Source organism: Phodopus roborovskii, unplaced genomic scaffold, assembly GCF_943737965.1.
Source record: "Phodopus roborovskii unplaced genomic scaffold, PHOROB, whole genome shotgun sequence".
Taxonomy (NCBI): Eukaryota; Metazoa; Chordata; class Mammalia; order Rodentia; family Cricetidae; genus Phodopus; species Phodopus roborovskii.
Window position 1 is genome coordinate 1,708,001 of NW_026126485.1, and position 20,354 is coordinate 1,728,354.

At 41.2% G+C, this 20,354-nt stretch overlaps 1 protein-coding gene across 2 annotated transcripts in view; it reads right to left on the reverse strand.

Moving 5' to 3' along the window:
• Positions 1–20,354, reverse strand: part of Gli3 (GLI family zinc finger 3) — a 253,101-nt gene that overhangs the window by 155,451 nt on the left and 77,296 nt on the right. For both annotated transcript variants that reach the window (XM_051194720.1, XM_051194721.1), the window contains one exon: positions 17,017–17,259. In XM_051194720.1, the coding sequence (XP_051050677.1) occupies positions 17,017–17,259 (243 nt within the window). The remainder of the gene's footprint in view (positions 1–17,016; positions 17,260–20,354) is intronic.

Below are 20,354 nucleotides of genomic sequence, written 5' to 3' on the forward strand. Positions count from 1 at the left end.
AGATGTTTTCTCTACAGCCCATTATACCACCAGGGATGTGTGATCGCTAAAAGGCACCCATTGACATGTGAATATAAAGAGGGCAGAATGCCCACCTTCCAATTCTCAATGAGATATGACTTGTAAAACTGTTTGTAGACTGTGATCCCCACCCCACCCCCACCCCATACACCATACACAGGCATCCACATTTCACTATGCATGGCTTTTACTCAGGGTCATTTCCACAACAGAACCTAAATGTCCCAGTGGCCTGCCTGGGCTCCCAGGCCAGCCCCCATCGGGTGTCATTGTCATCCTCTGTGGAATAGAAGTAACATGAGAGGCCAGAGTGGGAAAAGTTCACTTACATGCTCAGAGCTGCCACACTATCTCACTTAAATGTTTTTACTAAACTATGATAGTACCTGTGATGGTTTGGGTGTTCTTTGCATGTATCCACCAAAATTCATGTGCTGGTGCTGAGATATGGAACCTTGAAGAGCCTTGTGAAACTAATGTGGTCATAGAGTAATGGACTGCCCTTGGGCGAGATTAATGTTGGACTCCAGGAATGAATTATTTCTCACAAGAGTGAGTGGAAAATCTTGAAACTCACATGGAGTTTCATACTGGAACAACAATCCTAAACAAAAGAAACAGTACTAGAAATATCACAATATCCAATTCCAAATTATACTACAGAGCCACAGAACCACAAACAGCAGGGAACGCAGCACTTACCTAAGTCAAACCATGCTGCCAGAACCACATGGGGTTTTTTTGGTTTTTGTTTTTTTGTTTTGCTTTGTTTTATTTTTGTTGTTGTTGTTTTTTTGGACAAAGGTGCCACAAGATTATAAAAAAGAGTCTCTTTTAACAGTGTGCTGTGAAAACTGAATATCTACGTGTAAAAAACTGAAAGCAGAATTCCCCTATCTCTTGGCAGTTAAAAATGAATCAACGACTTTAATGTAAGCTCTGAAACTGTGAAACTACTAGAGGAAAACATAAGGGAAATGCTTCGATATGTAAGTGGAGGTAAGGGCTTTTTGAAAAGGATCCCAGCAGCTCAGGAAATATTAGCAAAAGTGACAAATAGAATTTTCACGAAAGGAAACACAGCTAAGTGAAGAGAGTCTACAGCAGTGTTTCTCAACCTGGGGTCATAGCTCCCTTTGGGATGGGCATTAAAGATCTTTTCCCAGTAGTCACCTAAGACCTTTGGAAATATCAGGTATTTTTATTGCAACTCATAACAGTAGAAAAACTATAGCTACTAAGTAGCCACAAACATAATTTTATGGTTGGGAGTTACCACAACATGACGAGAATTGTAAAAAAAAAAAAAAAAAAAAATAGGGGAGGAAAGGGGAATCCTTAGGACCCTTGTGGCTGATGGTGGGGTAGGAGTAGCAGGGCACTACTGACATCAGCATGCAAGTTACTTGAAAAACTAAAAGTGCATCTGCCAGCTGTACCACTCCAGGGAATGTACCCCCAAAGAGTTTAAGTTAAACTACAAGATAAATAACTGCAAGTGTGTATTACATACATGTTCACTGTGGCACTACTCACACACACACACAAGAGTTGCGGAATGAATCAGCCTAGGTGCTCACCAACAGCCAAACCAATAAAGGCAATGTGGTGTACATGCACAGTGGACTTTTATTCAACTATAAGGAACTGTGAAATCATGCCATGTGTAAAATACATGGAACCGAAGACCAGTGTAGTATGTTAAATAAGCCAGACTAGAACAATATTACAACATCTTGTGCTTAAACCTCCACAACAGTAAAACTAAATAAACCTGTCTGTTAAATACTAGGCATCAGTTATTTGATCACAGCAATTCATGCCAGAAACCAAGATTTTAGAGCTTGGTTAAGGTCATTCTGCCAGAACTGGATCCCAAGTTTCTTGACTCTAAGCCAGTGGTTCTCAACCTCTGGGTCACAACTCTTATACAGATCAAAGGACTCTTTTGAAGGGGTCACATATCAGATATCCTGAATATCAGACATTTCAATTACGATTGATAACAGTTAAAAAAAAAATTACAGTTATGTAGTAGCAATGAAATAGTTTTATGGTTAGGGGTCACCACAACACAAGGAACTATATGAAAGTGTACAAATAGAAGCGCAAAAATAATAGAATGACCAAAACAGTATCTTAAGGAAATCTTATAGAATTTTGATAAAATACAATATACAGAGGTAAAAACCAGGTATCTAGGTGGGAAAAAGCACAATAAAAGGATCGATCAATGGTCTTTAAAAGTAAGAACTATGGGTACAAAGATTAAAATAACTTAAAATTATAAATATGGCTGCAAAAGGTCAAGTAAATGCCTCAGAACATAGAGTGAAAGGCAACGAAAAGGAAAATATGATTGAAAAGTAAGAGGCACAGAGAAGTAACCCAAGCATGTCTGTCCAGCACTCAACTAAGAACCCTGCCTGAAAAGGAAGAACAGAGAATACAAAGTGAGAAACATTACTAAGATTCAGTAGGAATGAAACCAAGAGAGAAAAGACTGCATCATCATACTGGATTAATCCATCAAGCGCAGAAATGTGCGAATGAAGACAAAGTAACTTTTAAATTAAATAAAAATAAATCCATTAAATAAATGGGGCATGCTTTAAAATCACTTTGTAAAGAGAATTTACACAGGACCAAAAAAAGATAACTTGCAAATAAAAGCAAAGAGAAACCTTCTCTTTCACCTGACATAGCCTCCTTCTCTGAAATAATACCAGGGGGCAAAATCACAGTAAATTGTCCTTACTGCTCATTAAGTGGGCTGGAGGCCACAGCCTCTAAGCTTCTTTCTACCTTCAGGACTCCCAGGAAACCAGCTGCCACTGTTTTTGCTAGTTCCTACATCAGTGCCCAGAGGCAACCCAGTAGGTTGGGCTCCAGAGAACTAGGTCAAGACTGGAAGGAGATCCTAAAAGATGCCTCAGCAGGAAGTGAGCACCAAAGAAAAGCAACCCTCACATGCCACTCTGATGAGGCTGTCACATCACTGTCATCACTGTTACTAGCACTGTCATACCCCAGTACAAAAACCTCCCTGATACTTCAAACACGGAAGGCTGCCTTCGGTGCTCAGTACGGAGAGAAAAACACTTTTGTTGGAAGGTTTAAAGAATCAGTTTTTAAAAACACAAGCAGTGGAGCCAGTGAAATGGAACAAGGGATGGATAAAGATGCCTACAGCCAACTTTAAAGACCCGAGTCCAACCCTAAGGAAACAGTGGAAGGACAGGACTGACTCCAGCAACCTGTCCTTTAACACACAAATAAACAAATGTGAGTTTAAAATTACTTAAAAACATAAAAAGGACACAAAAACATATTCCCTCTGTTTCAAGGAAAAGAAGAAAAAGCTCTGAATCCTTGGGCTGCCTCTGACACTTTGGAATCCTTGGGCTGCCTTTGACTCTTTGGCAAAAGGAGGTTGGCATCCAAACAAAGCTAGGAACTCCAGGATAAGTAAAGATACTCCTTTGGTTCTCAATACAATTAGCTCACAAGTAAGGACATGGTGTACCCAGGAGGCAGCCATTACCTCTGCTGCCAAGTTCATTAACCTCCAAAACTCGATGAACAATGCAAGGACCGTGCTTCTCAATCTGCATGTGGTCTCACTCATGGACACCAAGTCACCTCTACTCTAGGGTCAGGGACAGCAGGGCTGGTTTGTGCTCTAACACCACACCTTCACTCTGCAGTGCAACTCCTGAGAACAAGGGCCAATCACCACTTTATCTATCACCCAGCTCCATGTAATGGAGCGTGGAACTGGAATCTTAATCCTGAACACAAAACATCGAAAGAATTTATGCCTTAAAAATCACACACACCTGGTGGCTCATTATACAATGGCCTCTTGAGAAAACTGCAGGTGACTAGCAAGAGTGTGGTATCAAAAGAGCAAGACTGAACTGTTATCAAAAGAAAAAGATTAGAAGAAAGCAACAAAATAGAATATCCTACTGGAAGAAAATTCCAAAAGGAAGGTATGAGGCACATCCCTAAAATCTCTTCCTCTAGAAGGTTGTCTGAGTTAGGTTACTACTGCTGTGATAAAACACCATGACCAAAACCAACTTGGGGAGGAAAGAATTTATTTATTCTTACACTTTGTTATAACAGTCAATCACTGAGGGAAATGAGATCAGCAGCACAAGGCAGGAACCTAGAGGCAGAGACCCATGCAGAAGCCACAGAGGAATGCTGCTTACAGGTGTGCTCCCCAAGGCTTGTTCAACCTGCCTTTCTTAAAGCACCCAGGACTGCCAGTTTAGGGACAGAACCACCTACAATGAGCTGGATGCTTTCACAATGCGAACTAACTAAGAAAATGCTCTACGGGCTTGCCTACAGCTCGGTCTTATGGAGAAATTGTCTTCTCTCAGAGGACTCTAGCTCAATGGCTCTCAACCTGTTGCTTGGCATATCAGATATTTACGATGCATAACCCTAGCAAAATTAGTTATGAAGGAGCAATGCAGTAATTTTATAGTTGGGAGTCATCACAACCTGAGGAACTGTATTAAAGGGTCATAGCATTAGGAAGTTGAGAACCACTGCTTTAGCTTGTGCCAAGTTGACAAAAAACTAGCCAGCACAGAAGAGGTAGGCAAAGCTACTGGGGGACCACTTACTTCCATCCTGATTGGGCTTTTCCAAAGTCCAACAGTCCAACCACTGTTTCCAGGCTAAAGAACACACAGCTGCCCACAGGAAATAGTATGTCAAGTAGCCAAGCATACAAGAGAACCCAGTATTGATGACCCAAACCTGACTAGCAAGTGCCCAACAATCTGTTACTACTGCTAGCCATGCAAAGGTGTAGATAAAAACACATTTCCAACAGCTGTGGTGAGAAAATAAAACTGAAAAAAAATGAAATTGCACTACAGGCAATCAGAAAGCAGAAAAAGAAAAACCCCAGAAAACCAACTACTTCTGTCCTTACTGGATTATAGGGGAAGGTACTATGTGCCAACCAGGCATCCAAAGGATGTGCAGGTTTAACTAATGAGGTAAGGAGCAGAAAGACTAATGCCATCACAGTATGATGGGAGATGTCATTCTGTAAATATGTTTCTCTTGGTTAATGAATAAAGCACTGTTGGCAAACAGGAAGGCAAGATAGGTGGGACAAGGAGATAAGGAGGATTCTGGGAAATGGAGTAGAGCAGAGTCGTAGAGACTTAAGAGAAGAAGGTCAGGAACCTCTCTCTGGTAAGATAAAACACATAAAAATACTTAGATTAATAGAAATGGGTTAATATTTAAGACAGAGCTGGCCAATAAGAAATGCTAGTGACTGGCCAACAGCTTTGTATCTAATACAGAGTCTCTGTGTGTTATTTGGGGCTGACACGACTTTGGGTCCAGGCTGGTGGGAAAACTGCTCTTAACAACAGTAAGCCCCTAGATAGGGTTACTATGGAGCAATGAACCTGTGTGCTAAAATATCAAAAAGTATCAAGATGAACTCAAGTGAAATCTGCCCTCAAATGTCTAGAATTCAGGGAACATTTCAGATTGCATTCAGAACTCCTTGTAAATTAATGATAGTCTGACACAAAAGTTAGTAACAGCTGGAACTGATCAAGCAGAAAGAGCCAGCACTGGCATGTCTGTTACGCAAATTTCTTAGAGTCCATAAATTTGATATTTGGAGGGAAGAAGGAAAATGTTAATTAGGGGAAATTTCATACTGGATTTAATTTTACCATGGAGCCAAAGCTCTATTGTAAGAAAAAAAAAAATAACCTTGGAATCAGAAATCACCCTCACCAGACCAGGGCCCTGCCTTTCATCTCACCAATTCAAACTTGTCGATATGTGAGACTTAATTGTTTTCATGTGTTCTTTCATACTTTCTCTCCCACAAATATAAAATCAAGTGCTAGGGCCATACTTTTTTTTTTTTTTTTTTTTATTGTACCATGAGTACAGACCAATTAATGGGGAGGGGCGAAATATCTAAGCCATCCCTTTGCCTTCTCTAAAGGCAGCATTAGTAATCATTTTCCATAATCTTTAGACTTCTCTAGTTAAAGGTTTCTCTGAGGAATCACAGTCACTCTGAAAAGTCTCGACGTTCGCTTGTCTCACTTTCCAGACACATGAGTGTTGTTATGACACGAATGTAGATTTACACAGACCCAGGTCTAGCTCAGGGAAGTTTCTTGGAATGCAGCTTTTATAGGTGGTGACGAATGCCTCACAGATGCCTTTAATGCAAACATCAGTCCTACCTACAGGTTCTTGGGTAAGCGGAAGGTTCCAGAGGCTTCCTCAGATTCCCCACCAGTGTCTTGATGTCAACCTTGTCCCTCCTTAGTAACCGTTTCTCCAATGACTGGTTGAGAGTTGCCATGCCCATGCCTGGCTCTAGCCTACACTAGCTTTGTCATCCATATTGTTCATCTTTTTTCATAAATTGTCCCTCTGATCCCTCAGTCATGCTTGCGAGCCTTTCAGTTTATGCCAAAGTCAAGAAACAAAGAACTGTCTGTCCATCTTAATACTTTGTACTCTTCAAATAAAAATCCCAAGTGTTTATCCTAAGGTTGGTATGGACTCCCTGACACTTCCTCTCCTGTTGATATGAGGAGAGGTTGCTGCCCTGTGCAAAGGCATGGAGAAGGACAGATTGCACACCACACGGTGATCTCTGGTGCTGGTGGCTCTGGGTATAGAACAGGTAGTGTGAGCACCAGATTTTGTGCCATCTGTTGATACAGCAAAGTTTCTAGTACATCAATTCCCTGCTCTTTAGAAATGGGAGTTCAAATAATTAAGTAGGGGACCTTGATCCAAAGAGAGGGCCTGTGTGTTCTAAGTGCTTCTGCGCCATCAAGAGAACTGAGAGTAGAAGAATAGAACTGGGTGGCAGGACAAAGTAGAAAAGCCATGCACCCGGGAGCTCCCTCCCTCACCCCAAGCCCCAGGCCTGCAGCTCAGGTTCAAATGTGCACACGATCTGGGTGACCCTCAGTTTCTTCAAGGTAAAATATGATACCTTACAAACTAAAATCTGTATGATAGGGACCTCAGACCAGCACTGGCACAAGTACAGATTCTACACAGGGGCCTCCCTAAACGGGAGCAGAGAGAGGACCGAGAACCTTCCTACAGTTATGTTATGTGTAACTTTCTTTGAGAAAGTATTAACTAGAAACTTCTCATGATCACCCACATTAGAACCAGTTGAACACAATGGTAAAAATGAGTTCCTTGTAGAGAACCCATTCTCTTCCTGCAGGGGACCTGAGTTTAGTTCCAGTACCATGGGCTGCAATTCCAGTTTCAGGAATCTAATTTTCTCTCCGGCTTCCACGGGCACCACATTCACAAACTCACACACACAAACACATTATTTAAAAAAAATTAAAATCTTTCAATGGGGGTAAGAGATGACCAGAAGCAGCCACGCAAGCACTGGGACAGGACTGGGACTGAGTAACACCCAGAGCCACAAGTGGAAGTGTCCTCCCCAATTCCAAGCACTCTCATCCCCAATCTTACACAAAGCACCCCCAGTACTAGGGCCTCAAGACACCACTTCCGAGCCTCCCCTAGTTACAGAGCCTGACCCATCAGACCTGGCCCTTGCATTGGTTTGGACCATCATTTAAAATTGTCAGTTATGAAGCGCAAGAGAAGAACTTCAGTATGTAAGTAAAACCGGGCTCAAACCTCAGTTTAGTCGTTTCTCAACTTTATGAAAATAGGCAACTTCCTCAGCCCACTTGGGCTTGACAACATCTCATGAAATTGCACGAATTTAGAATATAAAATGTTTAAAAGAGAGGCCTCCATGTCTGTAGCCACAGTTTCTAAGGAGGGGCTTTCTAGATGGTCTGTTGCATCGGCCTGCTAAGCACTCTACATTCTACTGCTCCTGCCAGACTAACAGTCCTAAAACAAAATCAAGTCCCAGCGAACCTCCCGTTCCCTCAGATCACCCCACTCCATGGCCAGGACACTTGCCCCTTCTCATCTTAGCCTTTGCCTTCTGGTCCCTGAGCAAGGTGACCCCTTCCCACCCTCAGCAGCAGCAAGTGCAGCAGCAGCACATCTCCAGTTGCATAATCCCCAAGACACCATCTGTTACTCTTTCTTGAGGGTTCTGGCTAGGTATTTGGTATGTGTCTTCTCTCACCAGTTTTGAGAGCAAGGACATGATTTGGCAACCACCAAGTATCTGAAACACTGTCTTAGTTATAGCAACTCTCAAAAAAAAAAAAAATGAGTTTTTGAAATGGGGAAAAATGTCAGGTAATGTATGCTTATATGGGTCACATCAGTGTAGTAAACTAGAGGGTATGGGTCCTAGAAAGAAAGTTGGGGTCTCCAACTGTTCACTGACTCTGTCTCTAGGCCCTAAGTTTTACAACAATGTAATAGATAAATAATACAGTCAAAATATCAATGACAAAGTTGGCAATATAAAAAGGCATCTCCCTAGATTCGAGTTTGTGAGTGTGTGTGTGTGTGGGGGGGGTTACAAAAGTAAGCTGAAAAGAGTTGGAATGGTCCATTCACATAGTCCAGAAGGCCTCCTGGAGGAGATGACATTACAGCAACCCCGTGGCAAAGAGGTTAGAAGAGAAATCTAAGGAGAAAGGAACATCTGGAAAGGCCTAGAGACCAAAAGAAGTTCTGGTCCATGGGAGGGGAAGCCTTTGTGGCTGAAGAGATTTCAGGGGGAGGGGGAAATCTGGGAGAGGTCACAGTCCCTCTGGTAGGGAATAAGGCCACAGGAAAACCACCATATTATGCAACTCTCTTCTAGGCCCTGAGAACTGGAGGATGAGGCAGGGGGTGGGGCAGGGGTGGAAGTATTCCTTACAAAGGGGAAAGAGGAACAAGGAGAGGGGCCTTGAAACCCTGCCCAATTTGAGAGCAGGCTGAGCCCAAGAAGGCAAGTCAAAAGAAGAGGGGCTGTTTGTTTCTCAGCACCTCTATGTACACTTCTCTGCTCCTCTTTACATTACCTAGGAAACGGCTCCTCCTTTGATTCCGCTCAAGCAAGAGCACAATCAGCATGTAGATTTGGGTCCCCCCAGTGGACATGGTAAACACCCGCTCCCTAGAGTGGGCTCCCATTGACCAGTACAATGTGTGCTGATTAGGTCCAAGACCCCCACAGAGAGGCCAGTGTCTCCTCCTCCAGGGTTCCAGCATCTCCCATCAGATTATTTCAGGCCAGGAGGATTGAAGGCTCATTCCACTAATGTGAGTCTTTGTTCTTCTTTTTCCTGACATTTTGGCCACTGGATTGCCAGCTTCATCTCCCTGTTATTGCTGGCGCCATCTCCAGCTGAACAAAGGTCCTTCATACACTTTTTCTAGCTTGACTGACATGTGGGGATTCAGGAGCTTCCAGTAAAATGAATTCAATGGTTTGTGTTTTCTCATTGTGAAAAATCAGATTTTGAAGGTTAAAAAAAAGGGGGGAGTCTTTATACAGAATACTTAGTTCTTTACAGAAGCAGCCACGTGGTTTCTCATGTTTGGGATTTGTAATTTGGGTTCAAGATACTGTGATTATTGGGGTCACCTAGTACAGACAAGAGTAACAGCTGGACAACAAGTGGGGGAAATGCCATTATGTTGTCTTCATATGAAAATACAAAATGTTGCCCAAGTGGTGGTGAGAAGCATGCCCAGGGAGGGGTGAGGACTTGGCAAATCCACAAATGCAGATAAAGTCAAATCTGAAGCAAAGAAGCACTTGGTTTGCAACCCAGAGGCTTGTCAATTCTCTACATCGATGCACCAAGTCTCTGGGATCATCCTGGATTGGATGCAGAACAAACAGATCCTGAAGACACTGACTTGTCAGCATCTCTCTATCCCTGTCTCTCCCACTGTCAATCCACCCTCTGCCCACAAAGGTTTCTCTACCTCCCCCAGGGACCACACTTTCTTTGGCCTCCTGGCCAGCAGAAACATCCCCTTGACCAATATGTGTCTTCTTACCTGTCTGCCTTAGACTTTCATGACTGTTCCCTCCTTCACAAAGCCTTCTGAATTGAGGGATAAAGGAAGGTTTTCTCTTTTGCATATTCCTAAAGAAAACCACATTGTCTCCCTGACCTCTCAAAACAAGACACCACTGACTGCTCATTTTGTTCAGTGTTTTGTAGCATGTGGGCCATTCCATAAGTACATGCTCAGTTAACAAATGACTGACACAATCAAAAGGAGGAGCAGTCTAAGCAATAAAATTTCAAGATTGTTTTCTTTTCTTTATTCTAAGATGAAGAAATTAATCTGTAATAGAAGCCAATGGAAAATCTGGGCCCATGAAAGAAGGGAAGGTGCTAGAAAAGTTAACATCCCATTTATTTACTGGAAACCAAAGCAGAGACCCAAATTTAAAAGCTTAAATAACTGACAAAGTCTGATACTTTTCAGAGAACACTACAAAAGCCTAAACTGTATCAGGGCACTGGAATTGCAATAAAAGACCAAATCGGTTACTCTGTATCAATTCAAACAGGGAAAAGGCACAAAGAGAAAATCAAGCCCTTTCATGGAGAAGTGTGAGGACACAGCACAGATTTATAGATGCAAGATCAAGAAAGCTAAAGCAGTATAGGAGACATGGCTTTCAAGAGACTTCAAAGGTAACGTTCTTTAATTATACAAGAAAAAGGAGGAGGGCCAAGGATAATGTTGCCTCCATTAGAAGCAGGAAAGGGAGCTGTTAGATGCTGGCTAGAAAAGGGCAGGAGTCACTGTTTCCACACTTCACCCTATGAAAGAAGAAAGCAAAACAGGAGGAAAGATGGGCAAGGAGGGGAAGGAACCTAAGAAAGTGCCATTTGAGTGGGTGCCAAATTAAGAAGGAAATACAAATCTTGTGACACTCTTAGAAAACTATCCTTGCCCTTGAGCTGAGCTTTGACAGGAGGTCTCATTAACATGAGCTCCACACTGACTGGACAAGGATCACTAGGGACAATATTACCAAAATCGTGAATTACTGGGGTTATTGAAGAAAGGGGCAAGCAAGCACTACACTGCCCCCAGCTTCAGGAAAAATACCCAGCAGTCCCATCTTACATGAGTGTCACGTCAACTAACACAGGCAGCTCTGTGCTAGTCCCACAGTATTAAACAAAGCTTTCATATCCCTTCTGTGACTAACCTGTCAACTTATTCCAAAGGGCTACAATTCATCTCTCATGTGAAGCCTAGCAATGTTATACCTCTCAGAGAGGGCTGCATGGTACATAATGACTAACTCCAAGATGACAACAGAAGCAACTACCTACATCTCTTCCGATGTCAACAGAGTAACCTCTGTTGAGCAGGCTCTGTGGAACTTTAATCTCAAGCAATCTAACAGTACTCAGCTATGGTAGGATAGGGGTTTTCTCCCAAACCTTCCCAGGGAAATCTAGTAGACATAAAAGCCAAGTGCAATCTTCAACCTATTCACACTGTTCCAAAAGGGTTCTGGCTATGGTATAGCCACATGAGATTCACACTGCTCCTCAATGTCCAGGATGAGAAGGCATCTTGGAAGATGGTACTTAAAGGAGCCACATCTAACTGGTCTAGGTAAAGCAACCACATGAATAGAAACACAAAGGCAAGAAGCATAGGGGTGAAGGTACAAAGGAAGCCAGTTCTGAGTGATGCAAGGAGATGCTAGTAGGAGGTATGGGAGGGGCTGGCCATCTTGCCACCAGCTAAATTCTTTTCTCAAGAAACATGGTCTCCTCTTCTTTTTCTCATCTGTGCAGCCTTCTAGTAAATTTGCTTTCAAAATCTACAGCTAGAACTAACTTTTCTCCAAATGCTAACGTACTTTTCTCAGTTACCTGGTTTCTATTTTCACTAACCATCTCTCAACCTTCATCAGGAAGTTCAAACCCAGAATGCTAGAATTATCCACACTTCTGTAATGTTTAGTCACCTTACAAGGTACCTATGAAATCTGTGGAACGTAGCTGTGAAAGTCTATAGCAATGGTTCGCTCTTTCTACTATGGGTTGCTATATGGAAGCCACATCACCACATTGAACTTCTGAGAAAAGACAAGAAAAGCAAAGTATCTTAAGCTCACAAATGAGTTATGCAAGGGTTTAGAGACTTTCTAACAGCCTCATTCCTCCTCCCCCCAACTCAAGACTAACAGCTAGGAAGCAAGCTAGTTGGCATAGCCCCCAGAGAATGACCCAGCATCACTCGCTCTACTTAAATCATCTCACATTCAGAAGGGTAATGAAACCTCCTGACTTGGTTCATCAGCAGTTCTCCAAAGAGAGAGAGAGACAATGTGGATAAAGCTGGAACTGTGCGCTAAGGGAACTGTCATTACCTTTGCAGTTTGGCCAACACCAAACTGTTCATTTGTGCCTTGTAGGCATTTTTGTCTCTACAGTCTCAAGATGACAATTGCAAAGCAGAAGAAATGTGAGCAGGTGCACCTATTAAATATGTAAAATACATATCCTCTTCCCCCTCAGTCAGAAGATACATTTCTAAGGCCCGTGGAAAGTCAGCTAACACAAATATAGACAGGTAAGAAAAAAAGACTTGCATGTGTGTTTTTTTCTTTTCTTTCTTTCTTTTTTTTTAAGCACACAAGACTACAAGTGGGCTCAGCACAATAGCTTTCCACAGAAAATAAATGCAAGCCAATTAAAAATTCCATTTCTTTTCTTTAAGCTAATTCCTCAGGTTTTGCTAATTAGCAACTAATAGTTCTGTCATTTGAGCTAGGGAACATAAGGGAGAATAGCAGTGGTGTGTTTTCAATCAGAGCATTTGCATGCAAGAACGCATCATATTTTCCATGAAGAATTACTGCTCAGGAGCAGGGCGGCAAGGAGGGCAGTCTGTGCCCAACTATAAAACTACGAGGAGACTTTTGAAAAAGAAGAAAACTTTCTGCTCCCTTTAACAAAACTGAGACCTTCTATGGCATGCTTAATAACTCCAACAAACTTCACACACAGAACCCTAGAGGGACAGCTACAAAACTACACTCTTCACAGTGAGAAGGAAGACGGTGAAACACATGTTTCCTCTAAAAGGGAAGAGAGTAGAAGTGAAGTGTCAGTCAGGGTACAGAGCATGCTTGAACTACTATGTCCCCTGCCTCCCAAGTTTATAAAACAATAAATGGATGGCAGTAAATGGAAGCAGCGGGTGATGGTGATTTGAAATATCTGGCTACAGATGGAGCAAGAGGAGGAAAACGTTCCTGATCCATCTCTGGGCAAGACATGGAGTCTCTAGCCTGACTCCAGCATTAGCATTCAGAGGGTCCCTAAATGTAGCCCCACTCATGGTATTCCAAATTATAACACGTGAGTGATGCTGTGGCCAAGAGGTTGTCAGCACCACATCATGTCTGAGCCATGCAGCTTGTGTGCTTTTTTTTTTTTTTTTTTTTTTTTGCCCTGATATACAGCCCATCCACAGCTACCCTTCATGAGAAAACACCCCACCCCAAACCAGTGTGTGTATTTTATTCCAAACACATGTTGAGAATGTTTGAAGTGCCGGCCCGCTATCCCTGGGTTTTCTTTTTTCTTTCCTTTTCGACTTTTTAAAATCAAACCCACAAAACCTAAAATACTTTGAATTCTGCCTAACTACAATTTGTGAAGATGCATCACAAAGTATAATAAATCTTATGCAATAAAATTTTTACATATGTCTTTCTGAAGGGAAAAAGATGTTTTGTTTTGTTTTCTTCTTCCCTTTTCTGGTCTTACAGGAAACCTACCCACACTTTAGAAATACAAAGTAAGTATATATATATATAGAAGCACAAATTTAGGCATTTGAAAAGTCTACATTTTCCAACCACCACGGATAATTGAAGGAATTACTGAGTATTCACAGGCAGCCACACTCAACTGGTGGAGTATCCAGCTGTTTCAGAGAGCTGGGAAACACAGAAGAGCGGAATGAGGGGTCCAAAGATGTTCCTGAGCAATGAGTTACAAACGTCTACAATGCACTTGGGTTTGGATAGCACTGCAGGGGGAGACAGGCTTTGCCCACAAGAAACAGAAATGAAATAAAATTTTATGCCTCTTTCAAACTCATTTTTTAAAGTCTTAGGACATTTATTACCTTTAGCTCATATTAATCATTAGCTGTGCCTGGGTAATCAAATCCATGTCAGGTATGCAGATCTGATCATAAACACCTAAAAAACCACTTGAGATGTAAATAGAAGACTAAATAGCCAAACAGGGTTCTAGTAAAATAAATCCATACCCTATCTAATGCAGGCTTAGAAACTTTAATTATTTCAAATCAACAAGTAATATTGCTCCTTTTTCTATATTTTTTATTTTTTATGTAAGGTATTTCCTGCTAAAATTTAAAATTTAGGACCTCAACAAATTAAAAGGCTTCACAGTGTCTTTACTTACAAAACAGACAAAAGTCAGCATAAACTGGGGTTCCATGAGAAAGACAGCTTTTAGTAAAGGCACAGGGCATAGCTCTTGCCACCCCAAGTCTTCCTTCTTAGTTACAGCCCACTCATTTTCTGATCTGTCAGAAAAACAAAATACACTGCACCCTCACAGAAATGGCACGACTTACAGAGAGAGCCAACCACATGATGATGGTGTTGGAGGAAGAAAAGAAACAGAGGGGAAAGGAGAAGGAAGAAGAGCGGAATGGCCTCATAATTCTGAAGCACTTAACATGTGCTGGATTTTAGGAACGACTTCATTATATTGTCTCAATTGCAGAAGAACCCCAAGGTGCAGACACTAATATCATTACACATATTGGAGAACAAGGAAATGATTCTAGAAAGTCAACACACGGGGTCAAGGTCATAGGGCTAGTAAGTGAAGCACTAGAATTTGAACCCAAATCTGTGTGGTTCTCAAGACTTCTGGCACATTACTATGTCATGTTCCCAAGTTAGGGAAACAATTGGTGAATAGCACAGAATTCATTTGCCATGAGCCTGCAGATGATGTAGCTGATTACAGACTAGAATATTCCTTCAACGTGATTGTATAAAATAAGAGTAGGAAATCACAAGAGTAATCGATGTATAAGTACTAAGTCCTCAAAGTAGAAAAACAATAAATGCATATACATCCTACTGTGAGCTCTCCAGACAGTGTTCGTTAATGCTACTTTGCTGTGCCAGGAACTGGGTCACACAGACACTGAGTGAGTCAAGAGTACAGGGATCCCTGCTGAAGAGAAAGCCAGCCCTTCAAATGATGGGGAGACGACTCAATGGGAAACTATTAAAACAAAGAACAAGCTGCAAACTGGACAGAAAGTTAACGGTTCCACTACCATCAACCAAGAGAAAGAAGTGTTCATCCTCTGTCTGGACTAATTAAACACCTCACTAATTAGTGGGCATCTGGAAAAAAAAAAAAAAACAAAACAAACCATCACTGTGATGGGAAAAGCTTGTGTTCACACAAAAAGACAAAACACTGCAAGGAGCTAGGACTTGGAGGAGGTGTAAATACAGGTTGGGAATATATACATATAGGAATTCCCAATTTTTCCTGCATGAATGATATTCAAGAGACCACAAATACAAACACAAGAGGCTTCAAAATGTGATCAGAGGAAAAAAATCATACCAACATTATTTTATGTATTCATTCGTAAAACTCAGGAAAAAATAAAATGAATAAGCCCTAAGGAGGAAGGAAATATAGTTGTCCAAACACTTCGGTCCTTATTTCTGCATCTACAGACACCTTTTCAGTAATGGAACCAATGGGCATTTTTCCCCCAAGAGAAGTACTTAACTATTTAAAAAGCTGATGAGGGAAAAAAAATCCAAACCATCATTTTTCCATGATTCTTCCAAAAAAAAAAAAAAAAAGTCCTTTCCACTTAAAAAGTATTGCTTCCCCATTTTTTTTCCAACAATATATTGTGGGGGGAGCAGTTGCTGGAACTTAAGGTTGCTGTGAGACGCTTTGATCTGGTGAGTGAGTGTTCCCCTTTGCTTCCAGCTAACTAATGAAGGGATGAAATTAGCTTTTATCCTGGGCACTTTCTTGAGCAAAATAACATGCTCTAATCAGCTGTCCTCACTAATCAGTCATCTGGCTAATGACCTTTTGCCTTAAAACACTAAAATTTCTGAATGATGTGGGAAAAGGGAAACACAAACCAGTCTCCCTCTCTGGAACTCAATGGATCATCTGGAATTGGTGCCACGAGGTTAAATGGCAACTATATCCTGGCAAGGCGATAAATCTGTAATCAGGAGCTTCCAGCTTCACCACCTCAACATGACTTTCATTACTCCAGAGCCAAATTATATTCTTAAACCAGAAACAGGACTGAAGTAAACTCAGCCCGTATGTATTTACCTTATAGTCTGCCTTTGAAAAGAACTGCCCTATACTTAGGTTCATAGTCCTGTTCAATTTCTTTAATTCTGTTAGGACTAGAAAGGTAACTTCCAGTGTCTCATGCAGGTTTGTAAGGAGAGAAGGGCTCACTATAGGCTTCCACAGTAACAAATTTAGCACTAAATGGATAAAATTAGTTTGTTTTAGCAAATCATTAAGCATAAGAATAGTAAAAACCATTATAGCAAAAATCATGAAACGTAAGAACTGCCATCAAAGTCTTTTAATATATCTTGCTTTAATAGTTCCCTACCCTCAACCCATTTTTCTCAAAGCATGTCTGCACAGACAGAACCTATCTGGTTCAAATCCAATCAAATATCATTATGGATTTTTGAACAAAACATCTTCCTGAACCCCCACACCCTGAAAAGCCTGAAACCGCCTAGACTATAAGAAAATGTCACTCTCTAAGATGAGTTGATAAGAAACAGAAATAGGAAAAAATGTAAAATTAAACATAGTTTTATAAATAGTAGAGTCAACAATTCATACAGCAGGCAGCATGTACTTGCAGGCAGACACACCACACCCACCCACACACCATCCACAGCTCCCCACCCATACATCCCAAAACAAGTACTAATTAGCCAGAAGCACTTACGGTAGTGAGGTTCCATGTAACCATTCCGTGGGTCCATGGCAAACACAGTCCCACGATAAGGGAGTGAGGGCTCCGCCAGATGTGGTAGAGATCCATGGATCTCCTTCTTGATCAATGAGGCCCTCTCATCACTAGATGTTGAGGGCTCCTCACTGATTTTGCTGAGCCCCTGCACACTCTGAGGCTGCATAGTGATTGCGTTTCTTCTCTCTCGGTGATAGATCTGTCCAGGACTTTCATCCTCTACAGAAAGAAGGAAAATGAAAGACTTTAGAATCTACTTTAAGAAGTAATAAAAAAAAAAAAAAAAGTCATCAATATAGCTCTACCTGTCTCTGTGTTAGAAAGAAGCCTCTTTCTCCTTCATGGCTACTTTGTAAACTACACACCTGTGGTGAGATATTTATAAAACAAAGTTGTTTATGAATGATGGTCCATGTTACACATGAAAGAATAAAGCAGGAAGTGAGCCTGAGGTGTAAACTAGCTTGGGGCTGGCAATGCAATGGAACTTCTCTTCCAAACACACCAATACCCTGCAGGTCCCACATGAGGCTGAAAGAATGCCAGCCTCCTGTCATGGATCATGGATCATGGATGTCCAGCTTTGCTATGCCTGCCTAAGGAAACGGGATCTTCAGAGTACTCAGAGTCCAGCTGCCCAGTGGGGGTTTGGGTGGCTCTAGAAGTGCTGGGCCTTAGTTTCTCAGATGATCCATTAGAAAGACATCCAAGAAATATTGTGGGTTTCGATTTTTCTTTTTTTCTAATTCAGATTTGTAACCTACCAAGAAATTTAACAAGATCAGAAATAAAATTGAAAACCCCCGGAGACAAGGATAAAGGTGTCAATCAGGAACAGCATAGATCCTCCTAAGATACATATCACGTGCCTGCCCATACATCAAACCTGGAAACCCAGAAGGAAACTCAGTGAGACTGAAAGTACAGCATGGCTATGTAGGCAAGGAGGAGAAGTCCAGGGATGCTGCTCCCAGTCATAGTCTGATATGCCTCAAGCACCTAAAATCGGAAGGATGAAGTCCCACACACAGTTTTATCTCCAGATCCCTGCCACCTGAGCTCCCTTTGGTCTGAATGTGACTGGATAACCTATGCTAGAACTCATGCATAAACTTCAGTCAAACTTGCTATCCGAACCCAGAGCAGGTAGATTCATTTGCCTGTTAGAATCACACAAAGTAAGCTTCACACCTTAAACAAACTGCATTTAACCAATTGTTGTCCTGGCAGAAAAAAAGCTCCCAGAAACAAAGCTGTCTGGATACTGCTTAAATACACAGACAGCTTTGTTTCTGTGAACTCACAAACTTACATAGTCTTTATGCTTAATTAAAAAAAAAAAAAAAAAACTGAAACTCTGTAGTATTAATCATTTTGCTGAATACCTCAGTCTGAACACATCTAAATATGCAAACTTCCCTTCAAAGTACCCATAAGTAGATGTAACTACCTAAGTGTCCTCAAACCAGGAACACTGCTAACTTCTAACACTCCCATAGTTCTTTGTTCACTTTGGAGGAAAGCAGAGCTGTGGATACTATGTATCACTACAAACTGAGATAACAACCACCAACTTGATGCCAACACCAACTTTAGTGTTTCTGTTTATTTGTGTTTAAAGCTTGAAAATAAACGATGAATTCTTTTACCTCAAATGCCTTGCAAAACATGATGAGGTATGCTGGACTCTTTGCAGGGAATCTGCTGACCATTACAAAGCAACTGTGAGGTATTATTTTAGTATTGTTTTGTGCAGATCCTCACCTGAAACCTCATAATTAAAGGGTAAATTACAAGTTTAATCTATCAAATAACAACTAAGACCCACAAAAAAAAATGATCTTTGCAAAAGTATTTCAAATCATGCCGTTAGTAATTTTAAGACAAACTACCAAAAATAAAGAAAAAGAGCCTTCATTTTTCTTCTCACTGTTAATACACACAGGAATTGGTCGGCCTTGGAGATTCAATAGCAGTGAGGTTATAGGCTATAGGAAGGACTTCAGGGTTCTGCAAAAGCATATAAGTGTCAAAAACACTGAAAATAACAGTTTTATTAAAAAGTTCTACAACCTTCAAATGGCCCAAAGTCATAGTTTCCACTCATTTGTGCTGTTTAAAGCAAAAACAAAAAAAAAAAAAAACCACCCTATTTAAAATTTCAAACTAAGTTAACTTGGAACAGTGAGGGATACATTCTGTATAACGGGGAGGGGGAAGCCCTTTTTACCAAGGGGCTGTGACACATAATTAGCCTTCTCTGGGAAAAAAAAAACAAGTAAGATCTTGTAATCTGTACCAGATTTAAACTGGGGGTTCCTCAACTTAACCTTCCCAAAAGAAATTAATGTTTTCTCCTTAAAAATGCATCCCTATGGTCAACTCAAGTTCTGTGGTAGTTATGTCCTCCTACAATGATCATGCAAATATAACTTTACCAACAACTGGATAGTCAGTTTGGCTGACCAACTTCTCACTGCCAGGCCCTTTCAACCTGCAGGGAGAAGGAAGGAAGGCAAAGAAAAATGGGGTGCCTCTTAGCATAGTGACCTTGCTAATGAGAACTATCCCAACATGTGTGAAAAGGTTATATAAGCTCAAACAGTCAATACAGAATGGAAAAAATAAAGGCATAGTCTTCATAAAGTTAAATGCAGGCAAGAATGTTTTTAATACAGAAACTTCCATCATGGAACCTTAACTTTTATTACACAGTTGGTGCTGTGACCTTTTTACTCAACAACACACTGCCCCCAGATGCCAGAAGATACATACTTCATGAATTTATCTCCTGTGTTGATTGCTTTTGATGAGCACTCAGATGAAAACTTGACAATACACACACTCCTAAATACAAATAGCTAAGAGACTTGAGAGTATTATGTATACAAGGGGAGCACAACTAACTCCCAAGCAATATTCCCGCCTGCTCTTATAAATCTAGCAAGCATGTCTGCGTGCCAAAAGACGAAAGCTGTCTCATCTCATTCAGCTGAGTCGAGCTGTTCAATAAAGTTTGAGAGTCAGTGCAGACAAGCTACACTAGGCCAAATTATTGACAGAAACATACTGTCCACCATGGCAACAAGCAGGAGTCAGCAGCAAAAATGTAAGCAAACAGCCCATGGCTCCAAGAGCATCTGCCAATGGACGTTAACAGCCAAATACAAGCAACTGTTTGAGCTTCCCTGCTGAAAAGCTGCAAGCTTGGGGGTCAAAGTGAAACACACAATTCTCTCACAACTTTCAAGAAAAAATTATTTCAAATACTACTGTCACAATCCCACTTTGTACCTCCTTCTTTCTGTCATCTG